We start from the raw sequence: 18,088 nt of genomic DNA on the forward strand, positions 1-18,088 counted from the left end.
GGCTCCTCGCTCAGAGATGAGAACACTCTCACTGTATCGCAAGAGATACATTGCAACTGTAAACACTGCTTTTAATAGGAAATGGTGTTGAACCCACTTTCATTTATAATTAGAATAATCTCCCATTAGTGACATTGTATGAGACTAACATTGATTGTTTTATCAGTTATCAACCTCCCAGTTCTGTCTTAAATATTTTTGTATCTTTTTGATCTCGTTGTCTAACGCCATGCTCATCGATTTCGAAGCTCCTTGGATGCTGCCTGAACTGCTGTGCTCTTCCAGCACCACTAATCCAGAATCTGGTTTCCAGCATCTGCAGTCATTGTTTTTACCTCATCATGTTAGCTTCCCTGGTTAATAAGGAGGGAAAGTAACTGTTCAATATATTTGTCATTTCCCATGCCACTTTATCTTGTACTTGCCTCAGTGATTCATCCCATCCTAGTTATTCTGTTACTACTTATGTCTACAGAACACTTCACTCGTTATTTTTGTAGTTCTCGACAATGAATTTAATTTAATTTCTTTTCTAACCTCTTTGTAGTCCCTTTAGTTAACTATATTTGAGGTGAAAAGTATAGATTTATTTAGGGAAGCTCGATGAGTACCTCAGGGAGAAAGCAACAGAAGGCTTTGCTGAAGGGGGTGGATGAAGTCTAGTGGGAGGAGGAACGTGTAGAGCATAAACACCAACATAAATTGAAAGTGCAGGGAGGCTCAGCAGGTTTGGGAGGATCAGTTCCAAAGAAGTGTTGAATTCATCTCAGTCTTTCTTATTGCATTCTCAGTCCTGGATGCTGCCAGGACTGCTAAATATTTCCAACATTTGTTTTTCAATTCAGGTTATACCAGTTAATCTGAATGGCCTGTTCCTTTGTTGTAAATACAATGTAATGTGCTATGTTATTTATTGGGTCTTGCTAAGGTGTCTTCATCATTGTTGCAGGAGAATACCTCAGACTGCGGTGGTGGAACCATGTTGACGTTCTCCATCTCCCTCTTACTAGCCCTGCAGTTATTTCTCCTGCCTTGGACTGCCGATCTGAATCTCTTTCCCTGGGCCAGCAGTCTTTGATTTGGGACCTTATGTAACTAGATGTCAGCTGTGCAACTCTCACGGCTGAGGACTTCCCTTCCCCCGGAAGCCTAATTCCTCATTCCAGTCTCACATCTCCGTGTTGTCGTGTGGTGGAGCTGCAAACTGTGTGTGTGTGTGGAGCTGGTCTATTGTGGTCGTTTGGACAACCAGTACTTTCCTGACAAGAACTTATGGGGAAAGCAGGATTTCATGGATCTGCTTTGTGGAAGACCCTTTACATGAATACGAAGTTGGGAAATACAAGAGGAGCCTATCGTCCCCTTGTGCAGAACCCATTGCTTTCCCAGACTTTCTCTTTCCATTTAATAGGAGACCCTGGCAGTTTCAATGTTACTGGATAGCATTACTTCTGTTGGTATATTCAGCTTCTATCTGCTATTGAAGCGGGTTGCATTTATTTATGCACTATTTAGTTTTGATTGACAACCAAGTCACAGGGCAACTTCCTAACAGACGTGACTGTAACTGTAATGTAATTACATAAGCAGTCAGGATAGCATGTAACTCATTAGCACCTTGGAGTTGGCAGCTGCCTTCCTTTTTATACTGCTGCTTCCATTTTTATTCAGGGCAAACTCTGTCCTCAGTAGTGAACTATGTACCTCAAGTTATTTTAAACTCATTTTAAATGTTCCTTTGTCTGAGCACAGGGACTGCGACCAGGCAGAAACCCCTCAAAGGTCCAGGATCTCCAGCTGTTGTCTGCATCCCACTCCCAAACTGGGCTGTAGCTGTGGAACAGATATGCAGGCACAAGTCACAGGTAACATTAGACAGGTCCAGATGAAACCAAGTCAGTGTTAACAGTTGTTTTGCACACTTTGTACATGTGAGGTAAGTGAGGAGAAAAGCAGAGCTGGGAGGGGAAGTGAGATTGGCTTTCACCGGTGGTGAAGGAGCTTTGTTGTGCACTCCTGTTTCACTGTGTTCTGCTTATAGATAACTGTAAGTGAGCTACAGTGATTTGAGAATGTGTGTAATATGTTATTGAAGTTGCTTGAGAGTATTGTCAAGTTCCCAACAAGATGTTACTTGGAATTAAGAGAGTATGTTACGTTATTTGTAAACTGAAAGGGTGTTGCCTACAGACAGACTCATTATTTGTGCATCTGTTCCGTAAGGAAGATCAACACTTTGAAAGAATAATATCCAGGAAATCATTGAACAAAATTCAATAAGTGTAGCATTTATAAGACATGTTACGTGCTGTGATCTTGTGAAACTATAGACACTCTAGATGCCTATAGTGGTTGAAATCTCAACACCTGCTAGATATCAAACCTCCGTGTGAATACGATTATCGCGATTAGGGATTTTTAAATCTCTACCATCAGCAGTGGACATTATTCTTTAGATATGTTACTTAGACACAGTTGTTGACTCATAAAATAAACTTCACATCCAAACACTATTTATCGTCTGTTACTCTTGCTGTCCTCCCTAGTCCTATGTTCATGTAAATAACTCAATAAGGAACATTTTGCCTCTCACTAAATGTCTCTTAATGTGTTCAGACTGTACCTGTCATGATGTATAGAACTCACTTGTCAATGACACATTTTAAATATTTAGACTGTTGAAGGGTAAATATCTGTGCTTCCAGAAAGTTTAAATGAACTGCAAAGAATTTTTGTTTTAAAAAACAAAGAGCTAGGAGACAGAGTATTTTCAAACTATATCTGACCCTGCACTCATTGCAGTCAAACTCAAATTGTGCCAGACTGCCCCTCCCAGAGGTATTATATATGCTGCTCTGTTCTGAAGTGAAAAGGGTTAGGCCTGAACATCAGCAGAAACCAACATTAGGAAGTCAGTGTATCAATAAACCTTCATCAGCAAACATCCTGATACTTTACTTTGTTTACAGTATCAAAGGCACTTATATAAGTTGTTCCTATTTTGTCTTTTTGCTTCTGTTTACTAAATACCTCTATCTCAACAAAACTATCTATCTCAACAACTCCTATCTCATTAGGAAACATCCACATCTTGAGTCTCACTGAAAAAAGGTGCACTTTGTTGAAGTGTTTTTATTTTGCACACATCAGGACAATTCACAAATACCAATTCAAGAGAAAAACCAACATTTATACTGCATTTGAGAACAGTACATATTGATCAGCAAGTGGACCCTAATTGGTAGAGGCATTGCCATGGAGAATGTATCAAATGATGATTGATGGTTAATTGCTAGTGTTTGAGTTTAAAATTTACGCAACCTGCTAATTTTAAATTCAATGCTAATTGGTGTAGGCATTGCTATGGAGAATACACCAGTTAATGATGATTGATGGTTTTAAAAGGCAGATTGAAATTTAAAGAAGTTTAAAATCTATACAAGCCTGGTAATTAACCATCAATCAGCATTAATTTTTCACACAGCTAGGAGTTAGGGTATGGAGTGCACTGCCGGGAAGAGTGGTGAAGGTACATTCAACTGAGACAATCAAGAGGGCATTGGATAGAAATGGTGTGTAGGGATATGGGGAAAAGGCAAGAGACTAGCAATAGGAAGTAGAGCCAGTGCACGGACAATGGGCCAAATGGCCTCCTGCACTGTTCTTTAATTGTGTGAATTGCTGTGTTCTCCATATAGCAACACTAATACTGATCAGAATCTACTTGCCAACCAATCAGTAGTCTCTTTTCATGCAGTATAAATGCTAGCTTTCCCTTCAGTTGGTACTCCTTGTGAAAGTCCTTACGAGTGCCAAGACAAAAAGCTTCGACAAAATATGCCAATAAAATGGAAAGATTCGGAGAGAGAGAGATAAACCAACCCTGGCTAATCAAGAAAATTAAGAATATAACATTGAAAGAGAATATGAGGAGGCAAATGTCAGTGGCCACAAAAATTGGGATAAATTCAGAATCAGTAAAGGAGGACTAAAAAGATTGACAAAGAGGGAGAAAGTAACTATGAGGACAAACTAAAAAGAAATATAAAAACTGACACTGAGCTTCTTAAAATATATAAAAAGGAAGAGAGAGGTCAAGATGAATATATATCCCTTAAAACATGAAACAGGGAGATAGTTATGGAAACTAACTTCATCAACACCCTTATTCAATTGGCAAAACTGGTCCTCATTCTCAACAACTTCACCCTGATCTCAAGTTCACATGGGCCATCTCCAACACCTCCCTCCCTTTCCTGGTCGTCTCCATCTCCATGTCTGGCGACCAACTCAACACGGACATCTATTTAAAACCCACCAACTCCCACAGCTAGCTTGACTACACCTCCTCCCATTCCCCCCTCCCCCCCCCATGTAATTACACTATCCCTTACTCCCAATTCTTCTGCCTCTGCTGTGACTGCTCCCAGGAGGAGCAATTCCATTCCAGGACATCCCAGATATCCTTCTGTTTCAAGGACCACAATTTTCCCTCCCACATGATAACAATGCCCTCCAGCGCATCTCCTCCACTTCCCACACCTCTGCCCTCAAACCCCACCCCTCCAACCACAACGAGGACAGAGCACTCTGGTCTTCACCTTGCACCCCACGAATCTCAGGATACAGCATATATTCCTCCGCCATTTCTGACACCTACAGTCAGACCCGACTACCAACGATATATTTCCCTCCCCATCCCTATCTGTGTTCCACAGAAACTATTCCCTCTGCGACTCCCTTATTAGTTCCACAACCCCCAAACAAAATACCATCCACACCCAGCACCTTCCCTTACCTGTACAAGAGGTTTTAAACCCTCGCCCACACCTCCCCAAAGGATCGTTTCGCATCCGGTGGAGATTTTCCTGCACATCCACCCACCTCATATGCTGCATCCGTTGCTCTCAATAGGTCTCCTCTACATAAGGAAGACAGGATGTCAACTTGTGGAACAGTACAGGGAACATCTCTGAGACGCACATGCTAAATAACCCCACCGACCTGTGGCCAACCATTCCCATTCCCCCAAGGACATACAAGTCCTGACCAAACAAGAGCCGTCCGACAAGTGGAGGAAGAATGCCTCATCTTCCACCTCAGGACCCTACAACCAAACGGCATCAACATCGACCTCACTAGTTTCCTAATCTCCCCTCCCCCCACCTCATCCCAGATCCAACCCTTCAACTTGGCATCGCCCTTTTGACCTGTCCTACCTGTGCATCTTCCTTCCCCCCCACCCCACCCCTGTATTTATCTCTCAGCCTCCTTCCACCTCCACATTCCTGATGAAGAGTTTACACCCAAAACGTTGACTGTCCTGCTGCTCGGATGGTGCCTGACCTCCTGTGCTTTTCCAGTGCCACACATTTTGACTATAAGCTGATTAGCGTAATACCTATAATTGGAGAAGTATTGGAATCAATTAAGGAAGTAAAGCAGCAAATTTTGAAAATCAAGGAGAGTCAGCATGCCTTCATTGAGTTATTGAGTCATAGAGAAACTGAAACTGACCCTTCGGTCCAACTAGTCCATGCCGACCAGATATTCTATCCTAATCTAGTCCCATTTGTAAGCACTTCGCCCATATCCTTCCAAACCCTTCCTATTCATATATCCATCCTAATGTCTTTTAAATGCTGTAATTGTACCAACCTCCTCTAGCTGCTCATTCCATTCATGCGCCACCCTCTTGAGTGAAAAAGTTGCCCCTTAGGTCCCTTTTAAATTTTTCCCCTCTCACTCTGAACCTATGCTCTCTAGTTCTGGACCCCCCCAAACCAGGAAAAAGACTTTGTCTATTTACCCTATCCATGCCTCCCATGATTTTAAAAACCTCTAAAAGGTCAGCCTCTGAGCTCCAGGAAAAACAGCCCCAGCCCATTCACCCTCTTCCTATAGCTCAAATCATCCAACCCTGGCAAAATTCTTGTCAATCTTTTCTGAACGCTTTTAAGTTTCATATTATCTTTCCAATAGGAGAGAGGCCAGAATTGCACACAATATTCCAAAAGTGCTCTAACCAATGTCCTGTACAGCTGGAACATGACCTCCCAACACTGTATTCAATATTCTGACCAGTAATAGAAAGCATACCAAATGCCTTCTTCACTATCTTATCCACCTGCGACTCCACTTTCAAGGAGCTATGAATCCTCACTCTAAGGTCTCTTTGTTCAGCAACACTCCTCAGAACCTTGCCATTAAGTGTACAGTGTATAAGTCCTCCTCTGATTTGCTTTTCCAAAATGCAGCACCTCACGTTTATCTAAATTAAAATCATAAAAGAGAAATCATGTCTGATTAATTTATTAGAGTTTTTTTTCTGAGGATGTTTCAACCAGGGTGAAAAGGGGGGAACCAGTAGACTTATTATATTTGAACTTCCACAAGGCATTTAAAAAGGAACCTCACAAAATGTTAAGTCATAAGTGGTGTTGGAGTAGTATATTGACATAGTTAATGGGCAGGAAACAGCAAACAGGGCTAAGAAGTTCTTTTTCAGGTTAGCAACCTGTAACCAGTGGAGTTCCACAGGGATCAGTGCTGAGACCACAACTATTTACAATATACATCAATGACTTGGAGAAAAAGTGAATATTGTCAAATTGACAGGTAACCCAAAAATAGGTGGAAGAGCAAGTTGTGAGTGGAATACACATGGTTTACAGAGAGATATTAATAGGTTAAACATGTGGCAAATGGGTATAGCCTGGGAAAATGTGAAGTTCATTTTAGAAGGGAGAACAAAAGAATAATATTAATTATATGGAGAAAAGCTACAACCAAAGGGACTTGGGAGTACTTGTGCACAAAATACAAAACAAACACAGGTGCAGCACATAATCAAGAAGGTTAATGGAACACTGGCCCTTATTTCAAGGGGGTTGGAGAATAAGAGTCAGGAAGTTTTAATGCAACTGTACACATCTGAGTACTTTGGGCAGTTTTGGCATTGGAGAAGGTTCACTAGGGTGATCCCTGGTATAGAGGGAATGTGTTAGGAGTAAAGGCTAAACAGGTTGGGGTTCTACTCACTGGAATATAGAAGAAGGAGAGGTGACCTAATTCAAACATTATTTCATTCAACATTATTAAGGGGCATGACAGGGTAAATGCTGAGAGGATGTTCCCCCTGGTGGGAGATTCTAGTACCAGAGGGCATAGTCTTAGAATAAAAGGGCACCAATTTAAGACTGAGACATGGAGGAATTTCTTCTCGCAGATGGTTGAGAGTCTTTGAAACTCTTCACCACAGACTCCTCATGTATGTTCAAGGATGAGATAGACTTTGCAGGGATCGTACCCTCTGGGGCACGTGAGTACATTCCTCAACCACCAACACCACTCCCTTCCCCACGGCACTTTCCAGTGTAACCGCAGAAGGTGCACCACCTGCCCTTTCACCTCCTCCCTGCTCACCGTCCAAGGACCTAAACAGTCTTTCCAGTTGTCGCAGCATTTCACCTGTACTTCCTCCAATCTTGTGTATTGTATTCACTACACGCAATGTCACCGACTCTACATTAGGGAAACTAAATGCAGACTGGGTGACCACTTTGCAGAACACCTCCAGTCTGTGCACAATCATGGCCCCTATCTTCCCACAGCCGGTCATTTTAACACAGCATCTTGCTCACTAACCAACCTGTCTGTCCTCAGATGCTGCAATGCTCCAGAGAATCACAGCGCAAAGTGGAGGAGCAACATCTCATCTTCAAACTGGGCAGTTTACAACCTTCTAGGCTCAACATTGAGTTCAACACCATCAAATTGTGATACCACTCGTTCCCTTTTAGCTTTGCTTATTACATTCTCTGTCACCCTCTCTCCCCTTCCCCATCCCAGTGGGAGTGTCTTCCCAGTCTGGCAGTTAGACACACCATTTTTCTGCCCTTCTCACATGCCGATCACTTAATCTGAACTATCAACATCTTTTCTCCTCCAGCAATCCAACCCCTCCCTTCCCACTACTGCATAAATGATGCCCCCTCCACATTTCACCTTAGCTCTGATGAAGAGTCATTAAGACTCGAAATATTAGCTTGCTTTCTCTCCATGGATGCTGCCTGACCCACTGTAATCTCCAGCATTTTTTGTTTTCAGTTCAGATTACGAAATCTGCAGTAATTTGCTCCTGTAGATAGCTTCTTGACCAGTCCAGAAATCAATAGTAACTGGGACGGGACAGCAGAGTGGAGTTGAGGAATGACAGATCAGCCATGATCCTATTGAATGAAGCAGACTGAAAAGGCTCAAAAAGCCACCTCCTATTCCTATTAGTCTTTCGCCCCTATACCAAGGTCGGACGACCGATTTGCACGTCAGGACCGCTACGGACCTCCACCAGAGTTTCCTCTGGCTTCGCCCTGCCCAGGCATAGTTCACCATCTTTCGGGTCTCTTTTCTCAGCAATGCTCAGGTTTTGTACATCCACATCTAGAATTCAGAAGAACATTGATCTTATTGAAATATATACGGTTCTGACAGAGATTTACACGATCATTGCTAAGCGGCATGGAGGACCAAAATGAGAGAAATTTTCTCACTCAGAAATTTAGGAATTTTCGGAATTCTCCAGTCTTGGGTATATTCAAGGCTGAGATCATTAATTTTTTGCTTGAAAGGGAATCAAGGGATATTGCGATAGGCCAGAATGTGAACTTGAGATAAAGAATTGGACATTAGTTCCGTTATTACCATTAAATGGGGAACAGCTTTGAAAGGAAATATGACTGACTTATGTTTCTATTTCCTTTGTTAAACTCTGCATGATTTATAACCCAAGCAGACAGCTGTTCTGTGTAATTTTTTATGATTTTTAAACAAGTTAGGGTAAGAGTGTAAACTTGTTGAATGACAGTTGTAATCACCAGTGATACTTAGGTACTTGTATCTCATGTTGTTCTGCTACCTTCATAGTTTTGAGTCCTGTGTCTATCCCACAGTTCACAATTACAAGAATTTAGGTCCACTCCCAAATTAGTTATACATTTACATCAAGGGACTGCAAAATGGGGGGAAACCAGGACAGGAAACAAAGTGAGAGAATGTTACTACAGACCTGGACAGCTGAACGAATAGAACAGAAATATAAAAAAAGCAAAACAGAAAAAAGCAGAGGGATAAGAGAACCAAGGTTGGAAAAAAGAGTTGATAGACTGAACTCGACAAGACTGCAACTGTTCCTTATCAATTTGACACTTATGTTTTAGTTCACTTCAATATTCTCAAGTCATCTATTTCCGTTAGTCCAAAATTTGGGATCATCATAAATATTGTTTGGAACTTCACAGTCTCGCGTTGAGTTAGTTTTTGGTGTTAGAGACTTCACTGTCCATTTTTCATTGCAAGTAATATTGGCAGAACCTGTTGGACTTTGAGCAGACAGGATATCCCTAGTCTGGTGCAATGGAGTCAATGCCAACACTTGTACTCTGGAAGTTTTCTGACAGTTCTCCTGTTCTTTGTTCACCAATCTTAGGATGATTTTGTCATCTGAGTGCTGGATGTGAGGTGTTCAAGTATCAAAGACTGCCTTTTAGTCAAAAATAAAATACACGTGGATTTGTGAGAGTGTGTGACATTCAAACAATGAAAACAAACAAAACACATGTCACTCCCAGCAAAGCTATTCAATAACACCAGGATTTGGTAAACAGCAGGTCAAAGCCAAAACACTCAACCCAAGCGATAAGTCTGCCATGCCCTGACACACAGAATATGGTGTCCAGGATCAGAGAAGTATTTTCTGCCCTTTATTTTACAATGCCATTCTCAGAGACACTGGTCAAGTATCTTTTGTGTGAATGAATTGGGAAGTGATTTAAAGTATCCTCTTTATGTAGCATATATACCACAGCAATATTCCTAGCTGTTTTGTGTACCATCAGGCCTTGTTTTGATCAATTGAGTGTAGGCATTCGATTAGGAATGTTCCATCAAAGATGGGGCATTGCATCAGCCCGACAAAGACATGCAGGAAATGTACAAGCCTCTAAGGCAAGAATAGAAAGCTGAGAAATCACTCTGACTAACCAAATATTTTTTAATGATATCAGCATAAGGGATGGATTGCATTTGGCTGAAGAGGGCAAGGTTGGGACTGGGGCTAGTTAGTGGAATACGTTAAGGATTGGTGCATCAATGGGTCACATACACAGGATGAGGTAGGTGGATAAGTGGGTCACGTACACAGGGTGGGGTAGGTGGATCAGTGGGTCACAGACGCAGGATGGGGTAGGTGGGTAAGTGGGTCACAGACACTAGGTGGGTAAGTGGGTCACAGACACAGGGTGGGGTAGGTGGGTAAGGGGGTCACAGACACAAGGTGGCGTAGGTGGATCAGTGGGGGTCCTGTACACAGGGTGGGGTTGATGCATCATGAGTCATCCGCACAGCGTGGGGTTGGTGAATTAATGGGTCACATGCACAGAGTTCATTGACTATCATCACACCTCAGGCAAGAGGAGAGGTTGAGAAGGAGAATCCTTTATGGTAATCTCAACCAGTGTGGGAGCTAAATCCACATTTTTGGGATCATTCTGCATTGAAAATTTGCTAACAGACCCCTGAACAGAACAAGGGGGCTATATTTGGGATTCCAAGAAATGGATATGGGGATTGGGTATCGCAGGACTAACTCATGCCTATTACATCCAGTGCAGGCAGTACGCCAACATTACGGTTAATGCTGCTGCTATTTGGGAATGCTAGGGATGCTTGAAGTGGAGATTTTTTTTCATTCCTAAAGGATTTTAAGAGAGTAAAGAGGGAAAATGTTGTCTTTGTTAGTGAGTTAATGACAAAGGACCATCAGTTATTAACTTAAAATTTTGCACAGTGAACATATAGATCAGGAAGAATTTCATTGCACAAAAAATTGTTGTATCATTGGAATTTTTTGTCCACATGATTCAGGCCTAGCAAATTATCTCTTTTAAGAAAAAAAGATATGGTTATTCGAAGCAGTGACAAATCGAGTTATGTGGGACTAGGAGTATCTTTTCATTTTTTTCAGTAAACAACCAGATTTGATCGGCTGAATGGCCTCTTTCTGTGCTGTAATTCTTCTAATTCCATTAATCAGGCACTTTCAGGCCCACGATGTTGTGTCGAACATTTGTCCTAGCTTAAGCACCATCCATGTACCTATCCAATTGCTGCTTAAAGGTCACCAATAATTCTGACTCTGCCACTCCCACAGGCAGCGCATTCCATGCCCCCACCACTCTCTGGGTAAAGAACCGACCCCTGACATCCCCCCTATACCTTCCACACTTCACCTTAAATTTATGTCCCCTTGTAACACTCTGTTGTACCCGGGGAAAAAGTTTCTGACTGTCTACTCTATTTATTCCTCTGATCATCTTATAAACCTCTATCAAGTCACCCCTCTTCCTTCGCCGTTCCAATGAGAAAAGGCCTAGCATTCTCAACCTATCCTCGTACGACCTATTCTCCATTCCAGGCAACATCCTGGTAAATCTTCTCTGCACCCTCTCCAAAGCTTCCACATCTTTCCTAAAGTGAGGCGACCAGAACTGCACACAGTACTCCAAATGTGGCCTAACCAAGGTCCTGTACAGCTGCAACATCACTTCACGACTCTTGAATTCAGTCCGTCTGCTAATGAACGCTAATACACCATAGGCCTTCTTACAAGCTCTATCCACCTGAGTGGCAACTTTCAAAGATCTATGAACATAGACCCCAAGATCCCTCTGCTCCTCCACCTTACTAAGAACCCTACCGTTAACCCTGTATTCCGCATTCTTATTTGTCCTTCCAAAATGGACAACCTCACACTTGACAGGGTTGAACTCCATCTGCCATTCCTCAGCCCAGCTCTGCATCATATCCAAGTCCATTTGCAGCCGACAATAGCCCTCCTCACTATCCACAACTCCACCAATTTTCGTATCATCTGCAAATTTACTGACCCACCCTTCAACTCCCTCTTCCAAGTCATTAATAAAAATTACAAACAGCAAAGGACCCAGAACTGATCCCTGCGGAACTCCACTTGTAACTGGGCTCCAGGCTGAATATTTACCATCTACCACCACTCTCTGACTTCGACCATTTAGCCAGTTTTCTATCCAACTGGCCAAATTTCCCTCTATCCCATGCCTCCTGACTTTCCGCATAAGCCTACCATGGGGAACCTTATCAAATGCCTTACTAAAATCCATGTACACTACATCCACTGCTCTACCCTCATCCACATGCTTGGTCACCTCCTCAAAGAATTCAATAAGACTTGTAAGGCAAGACCCCCCCCCTTCACAAATCCGTGCTGGCTGTCCCTAATCAAGCAGTGTCTTTCCAGATACTCATAAATCCTATCCCTCAGTACCCTTTCCATTACTTTGCCTACCACCAAAGTAAGACTAACTGGCCTGTAATTCACGGGGTTATCCCTATTCCCTTTTTTGAACAGGGGCACAACATTTTCTGGGAGAACAGATCAGAACACAGGCTGCAGTGACCGTGACTATGTTGAAAGTACATGCCAACATTAGAAAACAAATCAGACATTTTGAGCAGAACTGAAACTGACAAATCAGCAAGTCGAGAATATGCAGGACAGGAGATGATCCAATCAAAGAGGCAGGTAACATGATAGATGTATTTCCAGCTTTTTGAGGAAAAAGATTTGGGGAGCACAGTTGAAGGCTTAATTTTCAGAAGTAGTGGTTGTTGTTTTCATATCCTGACCCATATCATGTGCAACCAACAGCTGGACTCTGTGCTCAAAAGATGTAATATCAAATGAAACTGTAGTTTATTTAAGGAACAGTTTTTATCACTGGGAATGCACATCTCAATGTGAGTGACAGTGGTACACTTCAGTATCCTTGGATTTCCATTCATTTGCCTGAGTGCATGCAGTGCCATTGCTAGTGTTTGATGAAGATGATTCAGTGCCGTGTCACAATCGGCAGTTGTTGTTAATCACTTACCCCAGTCCCTTAAATGCTCTAGAATAAATATCACCCTCGAACATCTATGGGATCTGAATGGTAAATGTCCTTCATCCCCAGCATTCTTCTGTATTTACTGTTCATTGTGCACAGTTTCCTGTCCTCCCAAGTATTTGCAGCACACTTCCTGGAAAAATCACAACAACAATATGGTGAAAATTAGAGTGAGAGAAACATGATGGTTTCTCCTGAGTTTGTGTTGGCACCGATTGATATTGTTACTAGTTCTCGTACTGCTCTCTTTCTGTGTGACATCTTCAATCAAAGCAGCATCATGCAGTATAACTAGCATCTTTGGTGAAGATTTGTATCTGCTCAGCCTCCTGTGTGGTGATCCACTGAAACTGATTTTATTGGACTGTGTTTAGCTGATGGGATGTCTGTGGTGATGTAGTGTGTAGTCAGTGTTCTGTAAAAGCAGCTACTGTCTAATGATGTCTGGGGGAATATTTGCATTTCACTGTCTGCAAACTTTAACTCCACATGATTTTGTACAAAAAATGTAAAATATTGTGTCTGTCATTACTTGTAAAATATTTTCAAATTGTTTATTACAGATAATCAGTTAATAAATGATGTTCATATTTTTCACCTCATTCCTGGACTGTGGTGAATCAAAAGTCTCTTGCTCATTTTTTTTGCTCACCAAATGAAAACAAGATTCATCATAACCCATTACAAACATGCCCAATAGTATACTATCAATTGGAACATACAATATCGCAGCATAATATCAACTCATTACAAACAGACACAGTATCACACCAGTCAGCAGTTTGATGGATGGCTGATTTGCAATGCAGTGATGCCAACAGCTTCAATTCCTGTACCAGCTGTGGTTAACCATGAAGAACTCTCCTTAACTTTTCCTCTCACCTGAGGTGTGAGGAACCTCAGGTTAAACCATCACCAATCAACTCTTGGTATGATTGGACAGGATATTACTCCCCACCTGCAGGTGTGATTCTGCAGGATGCACCCCCTCTCGCAGTGTGGGATATCCATCTGGTGTGATGATATAAAGACCCTGTTTTTTTGATCACGGGAGAATAGCGCACAGGAAGGGAGATTTCTAAAGAACTGCGGATGCAGTAAATCTGTGGGGAAAAAAAGGTTGTTGGAAAAGCTCAGCAGGTCTGGCAGCATCTGTGAAGAGAAATCAGAGTTAACATTTTGGGTCCAGTAACCCTTCCTCAGAACTGATGGTAGCTAGGAAAATATTGGTTTGTATGCAGGCGAAAGGGTTGGTGGGGAGGAGTTAAGGAATAAATGAAAGATAGGGATAGAGCCCAAAGAGAGAGCAGTTGGAATGACAAATGAGTGGCTAACAGTCTGGCTACGAGCAAGAATAGCTATTAATGGAGACTGTTAGTGACTAATAATGGGTAGTGTGAAATGGTAGACTATGTGATAAGATCTGGTGTGTGCGGTAGGGGGCTCAGACATAGGAGAGTTCAAGCCCTGAAATTACTGAACTCGATATTGAGCCCAGAGGGCTGCGGGGCCTCCAAGTGGAAAATGACGTGTTCTTCCAGTTGCTCTGAAGCACTGCAGCAAAACTGAGATGTTGGTCAGGGAGGGGGGTGGGAAGGAAAAAGGGGGAAAACAGAGAGGGGAAGTGGTAGAGAGGAGGGAGGGGGAAAAGAGGGATGAAAGGGGGTGGGGGAAGGAAGTGAGGGAGAGTGAAGGTATGGAGGCGGAGGATGGATAGGGACAAACCGAGGATGGTCACTGAGCAATGACCAAAGAATTCAACAAACTGGCAAAACCTATGGGTATCTGGGTGGTACTCAAGTTTCTAAAACATTGGATAGTTATTAGTAAAGTTGTTAAAGATAAAACTGTATAGTCTAATTCTTTCCTTTGTTGTCTTCAAACAAAATTACAATTCTCCTCACTGACTGCTGCCGGCTGGTGCTCCTTTCCCTGATACATGCAAAGGTAACAGGTAACTAGGTAAATTCATAGCGTGTATACTGGTTGAGGAATCTGCAGGGTCTTAGACATGACCCATGCCTCACAATACCATATTTGAATTAATTATGATCCAGACCCCCCTCCACCTACCATGTCAACCCACCGAGCATCCTCTAGTACCCAAACAATGAGTCATAGAGTCGTTCAGCACAGAGACAGGCCCTTTGGCTCAAACTGGTCCACGCTGACCAAAATGTCTGTCCACACTAACACCATTTCATGGAATATAAACCCAACAGTGTGGAAATAGGCCATTTGGCGCAACAAGTCCACACCGACCCAGACCCATTCCCCTACCCTATTATTCTATATTCCCCTGCCTAATGCACCTAACCTGCACATCTTTGGATTGTGGGACAAAACCCACGCAGACACGGGGAGAACATGCAAACTCCACACGACAGTCACCCGAGGCTGGAATCAAACCCGGGTCCCTGGTGCAGCAGTACTAACCACTGTGTCCCTCCTGTCCCCCAATTTGCACACTCCGGATCCACTGCCACAAGATGTCAAAATCAGACTTTGTTGGAGGTAGGTGGCGATTTAAACACCCAACTGCCTCCATAAAGTATGTATGTGCAAAACCCAGTTTGACACAACGCCTATCCCTTGTGAAAATGTAAAGTGCCATGTTTTAAGGGTGGGAGATGTGCAATTTCAGACCATGATGGAAAATTGGAAGTTTCTAATGACGTTTACACAGCAGTTACTGCCCTGAGACCGTCAGTCTCATGACATGATTTGGAGATGCCGGTGTTGGACTGGGGTGTACAAAGTTAAAAATCAGACAACACCAGGTTATAGTCCAACAGGCAGCAGCAAAAAGTGGCCGAGCAGAGGCTGATAGCTAAGTTCGGTACCCATAGGGAGGGCCTCAACCGGGACCTTGGGTTCATGTCACATTACAGGTGATCACCATTGCACTATACACACAGACACTCCTACACACACAGGCATTCCTATACATACATACACACGGACACACGTATACACATACGCACACACAGACACCCACACTCTCACATGCACCCTCTCACAGACTTAAGACACTCTACACTCACTACACACACACACTTTCTCACACTCACAACCCCCAACTCAGACAGACAAAGACCCACATGCATACATATATTTTGTGGAGTGAATTTGTACTTGCAGAGTTACATTGTACTTTGCTCAAAAACTGCATGCATTCATGTAGAACTCTGAGCTCAAAAACTGCATGAATTTATGTAAAACTTGGTTATCTCACTTTTTAGATTAGAATCAATCTAAACATCATGGCATAGACAGAGAACACAGGAGGCTAACACCTTCAACATATTGTCTAGCTATCACCATTGTTAACAGCTAACCTGAGAATGCGACTTTTTTTAAAAAGATTTTGTGATTTACACATGAAAGAAGTGAAACTATCGTATTCAAACAGATGAAAGACTTAACAGACAATCAAATTTACAATGTATAGTTTCAGTTACATCACACTGTAAAGTTTTGCTATAAATTCTGTTAGGATTGTGCCCTCCACTATCACCTGATGAAGGAGCAACGCTCCGAAAGCTAGTGTGCTTCCAATTAAACCTGTTGGACTATAACCTGATGTTGTGTGATTTTTAACTTAGTCTCATGACAGACATTGAAACCTCTATCAGGCCAAAAAATCCCCAAAGCCAGTAACCATATCAGAGGAAGAATAGCCTGCCATTCAGCCCATCAAGCCTGTCCTGCCATTTAATACAATCATGGCTGATCAAATACTTTAACGCCTTTTATCTACCCCATTCCCATAACTGCATACACCACTGGGGGAATCAGAAATCTATCAATCTTTGTACTCAAAAGTCTGAGCTTCCACAGCGCTCTGTGATAAAGAATTCCAAAGGTTCACAATATTCTGAATAAATTAACATTTCCTCATTCAAACATATATGGTATCCTCCTTGTTTTTAAATTGTGCCCCCTAGCTTTACACTCCTCAATCAGGGGAATCATGTTACTTGAATCTCTTCTATCAAAATATTCTGTAGGTTTCAATGAGATCACCCATGAATCTTCAAAACTCTAAACAATACAGAAGCACTAACAGAAATTTCAGGAAAAGCTGAGCAGTTCTGACAGCATCTGTGAAGAGTTATGAGAAAGGATCATCAGACCCAAAACGTTAACTCTGATTTCTCTGCACAGATGCTGCCAGACCTGCCTAGCTTTTCTTGCAATTTCTGTTTTTGTTTCTGATGTACAGCATCTGCAGAGTTTTTTTTTCCAGTTTTTATGTAGAGAATACAGGCTCAGTTCACCCAATCTCTCTTCACAGGACAGTCCTGCCATTTTAAGAACAAGTCTGGTGAAACCTCATTGCACTCCCTCTGTGGCAATAATATCTTTCCTGAGATAAGGAGACCAAAACTCCAGGTGCAGTGGTTCCCACTTTTGTCAGGTGCATTGCTTGCTCATAAACATCACAACAACTTGCACTTAGGAACAGAAGTAGTCCATTCAGCCCCTTGAATCTATTCCACCATTCAATATGATCATGGCTGATCTTTGATCTAACTCCATATATCTGCCTTTGACCCATAACCCTTAATACTTCTGTTTAACGAAAATGATCCTTCAAATTTAAAGTTAACAACTGATCCAGCATTTGTGGAAGAGAGTTCCAAACATTTACCGCCCTTTGTGTTTCCTAACATCACTCCTGAATGATCTGGCCCTAATTTTCAGATTATGTCCCTTTTCTCTAGAATCCCAAACCAGTGGGATTATCTACCTTGTAATTTCCTGTTGATATCTTGAAGATTTATATCTTGGACGCTTCTAAATTTTAGAGAAAACAGGTCACATTGTGTGATCTCTTCTCATAACGTAACCCCTGAGGTCCAGGTATCATTGCTGTAAACCTATGTTGTACTCTCTCCAAGGCCAATATACCCTTCATAGGTGTGGTGCCCAGATCTGCTCACAGTACTCTAAATGGGATCAAACCTAGGTTTTTGTACAACTGCAGCATAGTTCCTGCATCCTTATGTTTCCAGTCTTCTAGATGTAACTCCATTAGCTTTCTTGATTATTTTCTGCACTTATTAATAACATTTTAAAGTCAATATACCTAAACTCCCACG

General features: G+C 42.2%; 1 protein-coding gene across 4 annotated transcripts in view; it reads left to right on the forward strand.

The window, feature by feature from the left end:
* cacna2d2a (calcium voltage-gated channel auxiliary subunit alpha2delta 2a) overlaps positions 1-13,585 on the forward strand; it is an 824,866-nt gene extending 811,281 nt beyond the window's left edge. For all 4 annotated transcript variants that reach the window (XM_043708451.2, XM_043708452.2, XM_043708454.2 and 1 more), the window contains one exon: positions 950-13,585. In XM_043708451.2, the coding sequence (XP_043564386.1) occupies positions 950-1,078 (129 nt within the window). In that variant the 3' untranslated portion in view covers positions 1,079-13,585. The remainder of the gene's footprint in view (positions 1-949) is intronic.
* Positions 13,586-18,088: the final 4,503 nt, after the last annotated feature.

Source organism: Chiloscyllium plagiosum, unplaced genomic scaffold (genome assembly GCF_037043375.1).
Source record: "Chiloscyllium plagiosum isolate Xiang-an unplaced genomic scaffold, Cpla_swu_hap1 HiC_scaffold_14, whole genome shotgun sequence".
NCBI classification, from domain to species: domain Eukaryota; kingdom Metazoa; phylum Chordata; class Chondrichthyes; order Orectolobiformes; family Hemiscylliidae; genus Chiloscyllium; species Chiloscyllium plagiosum.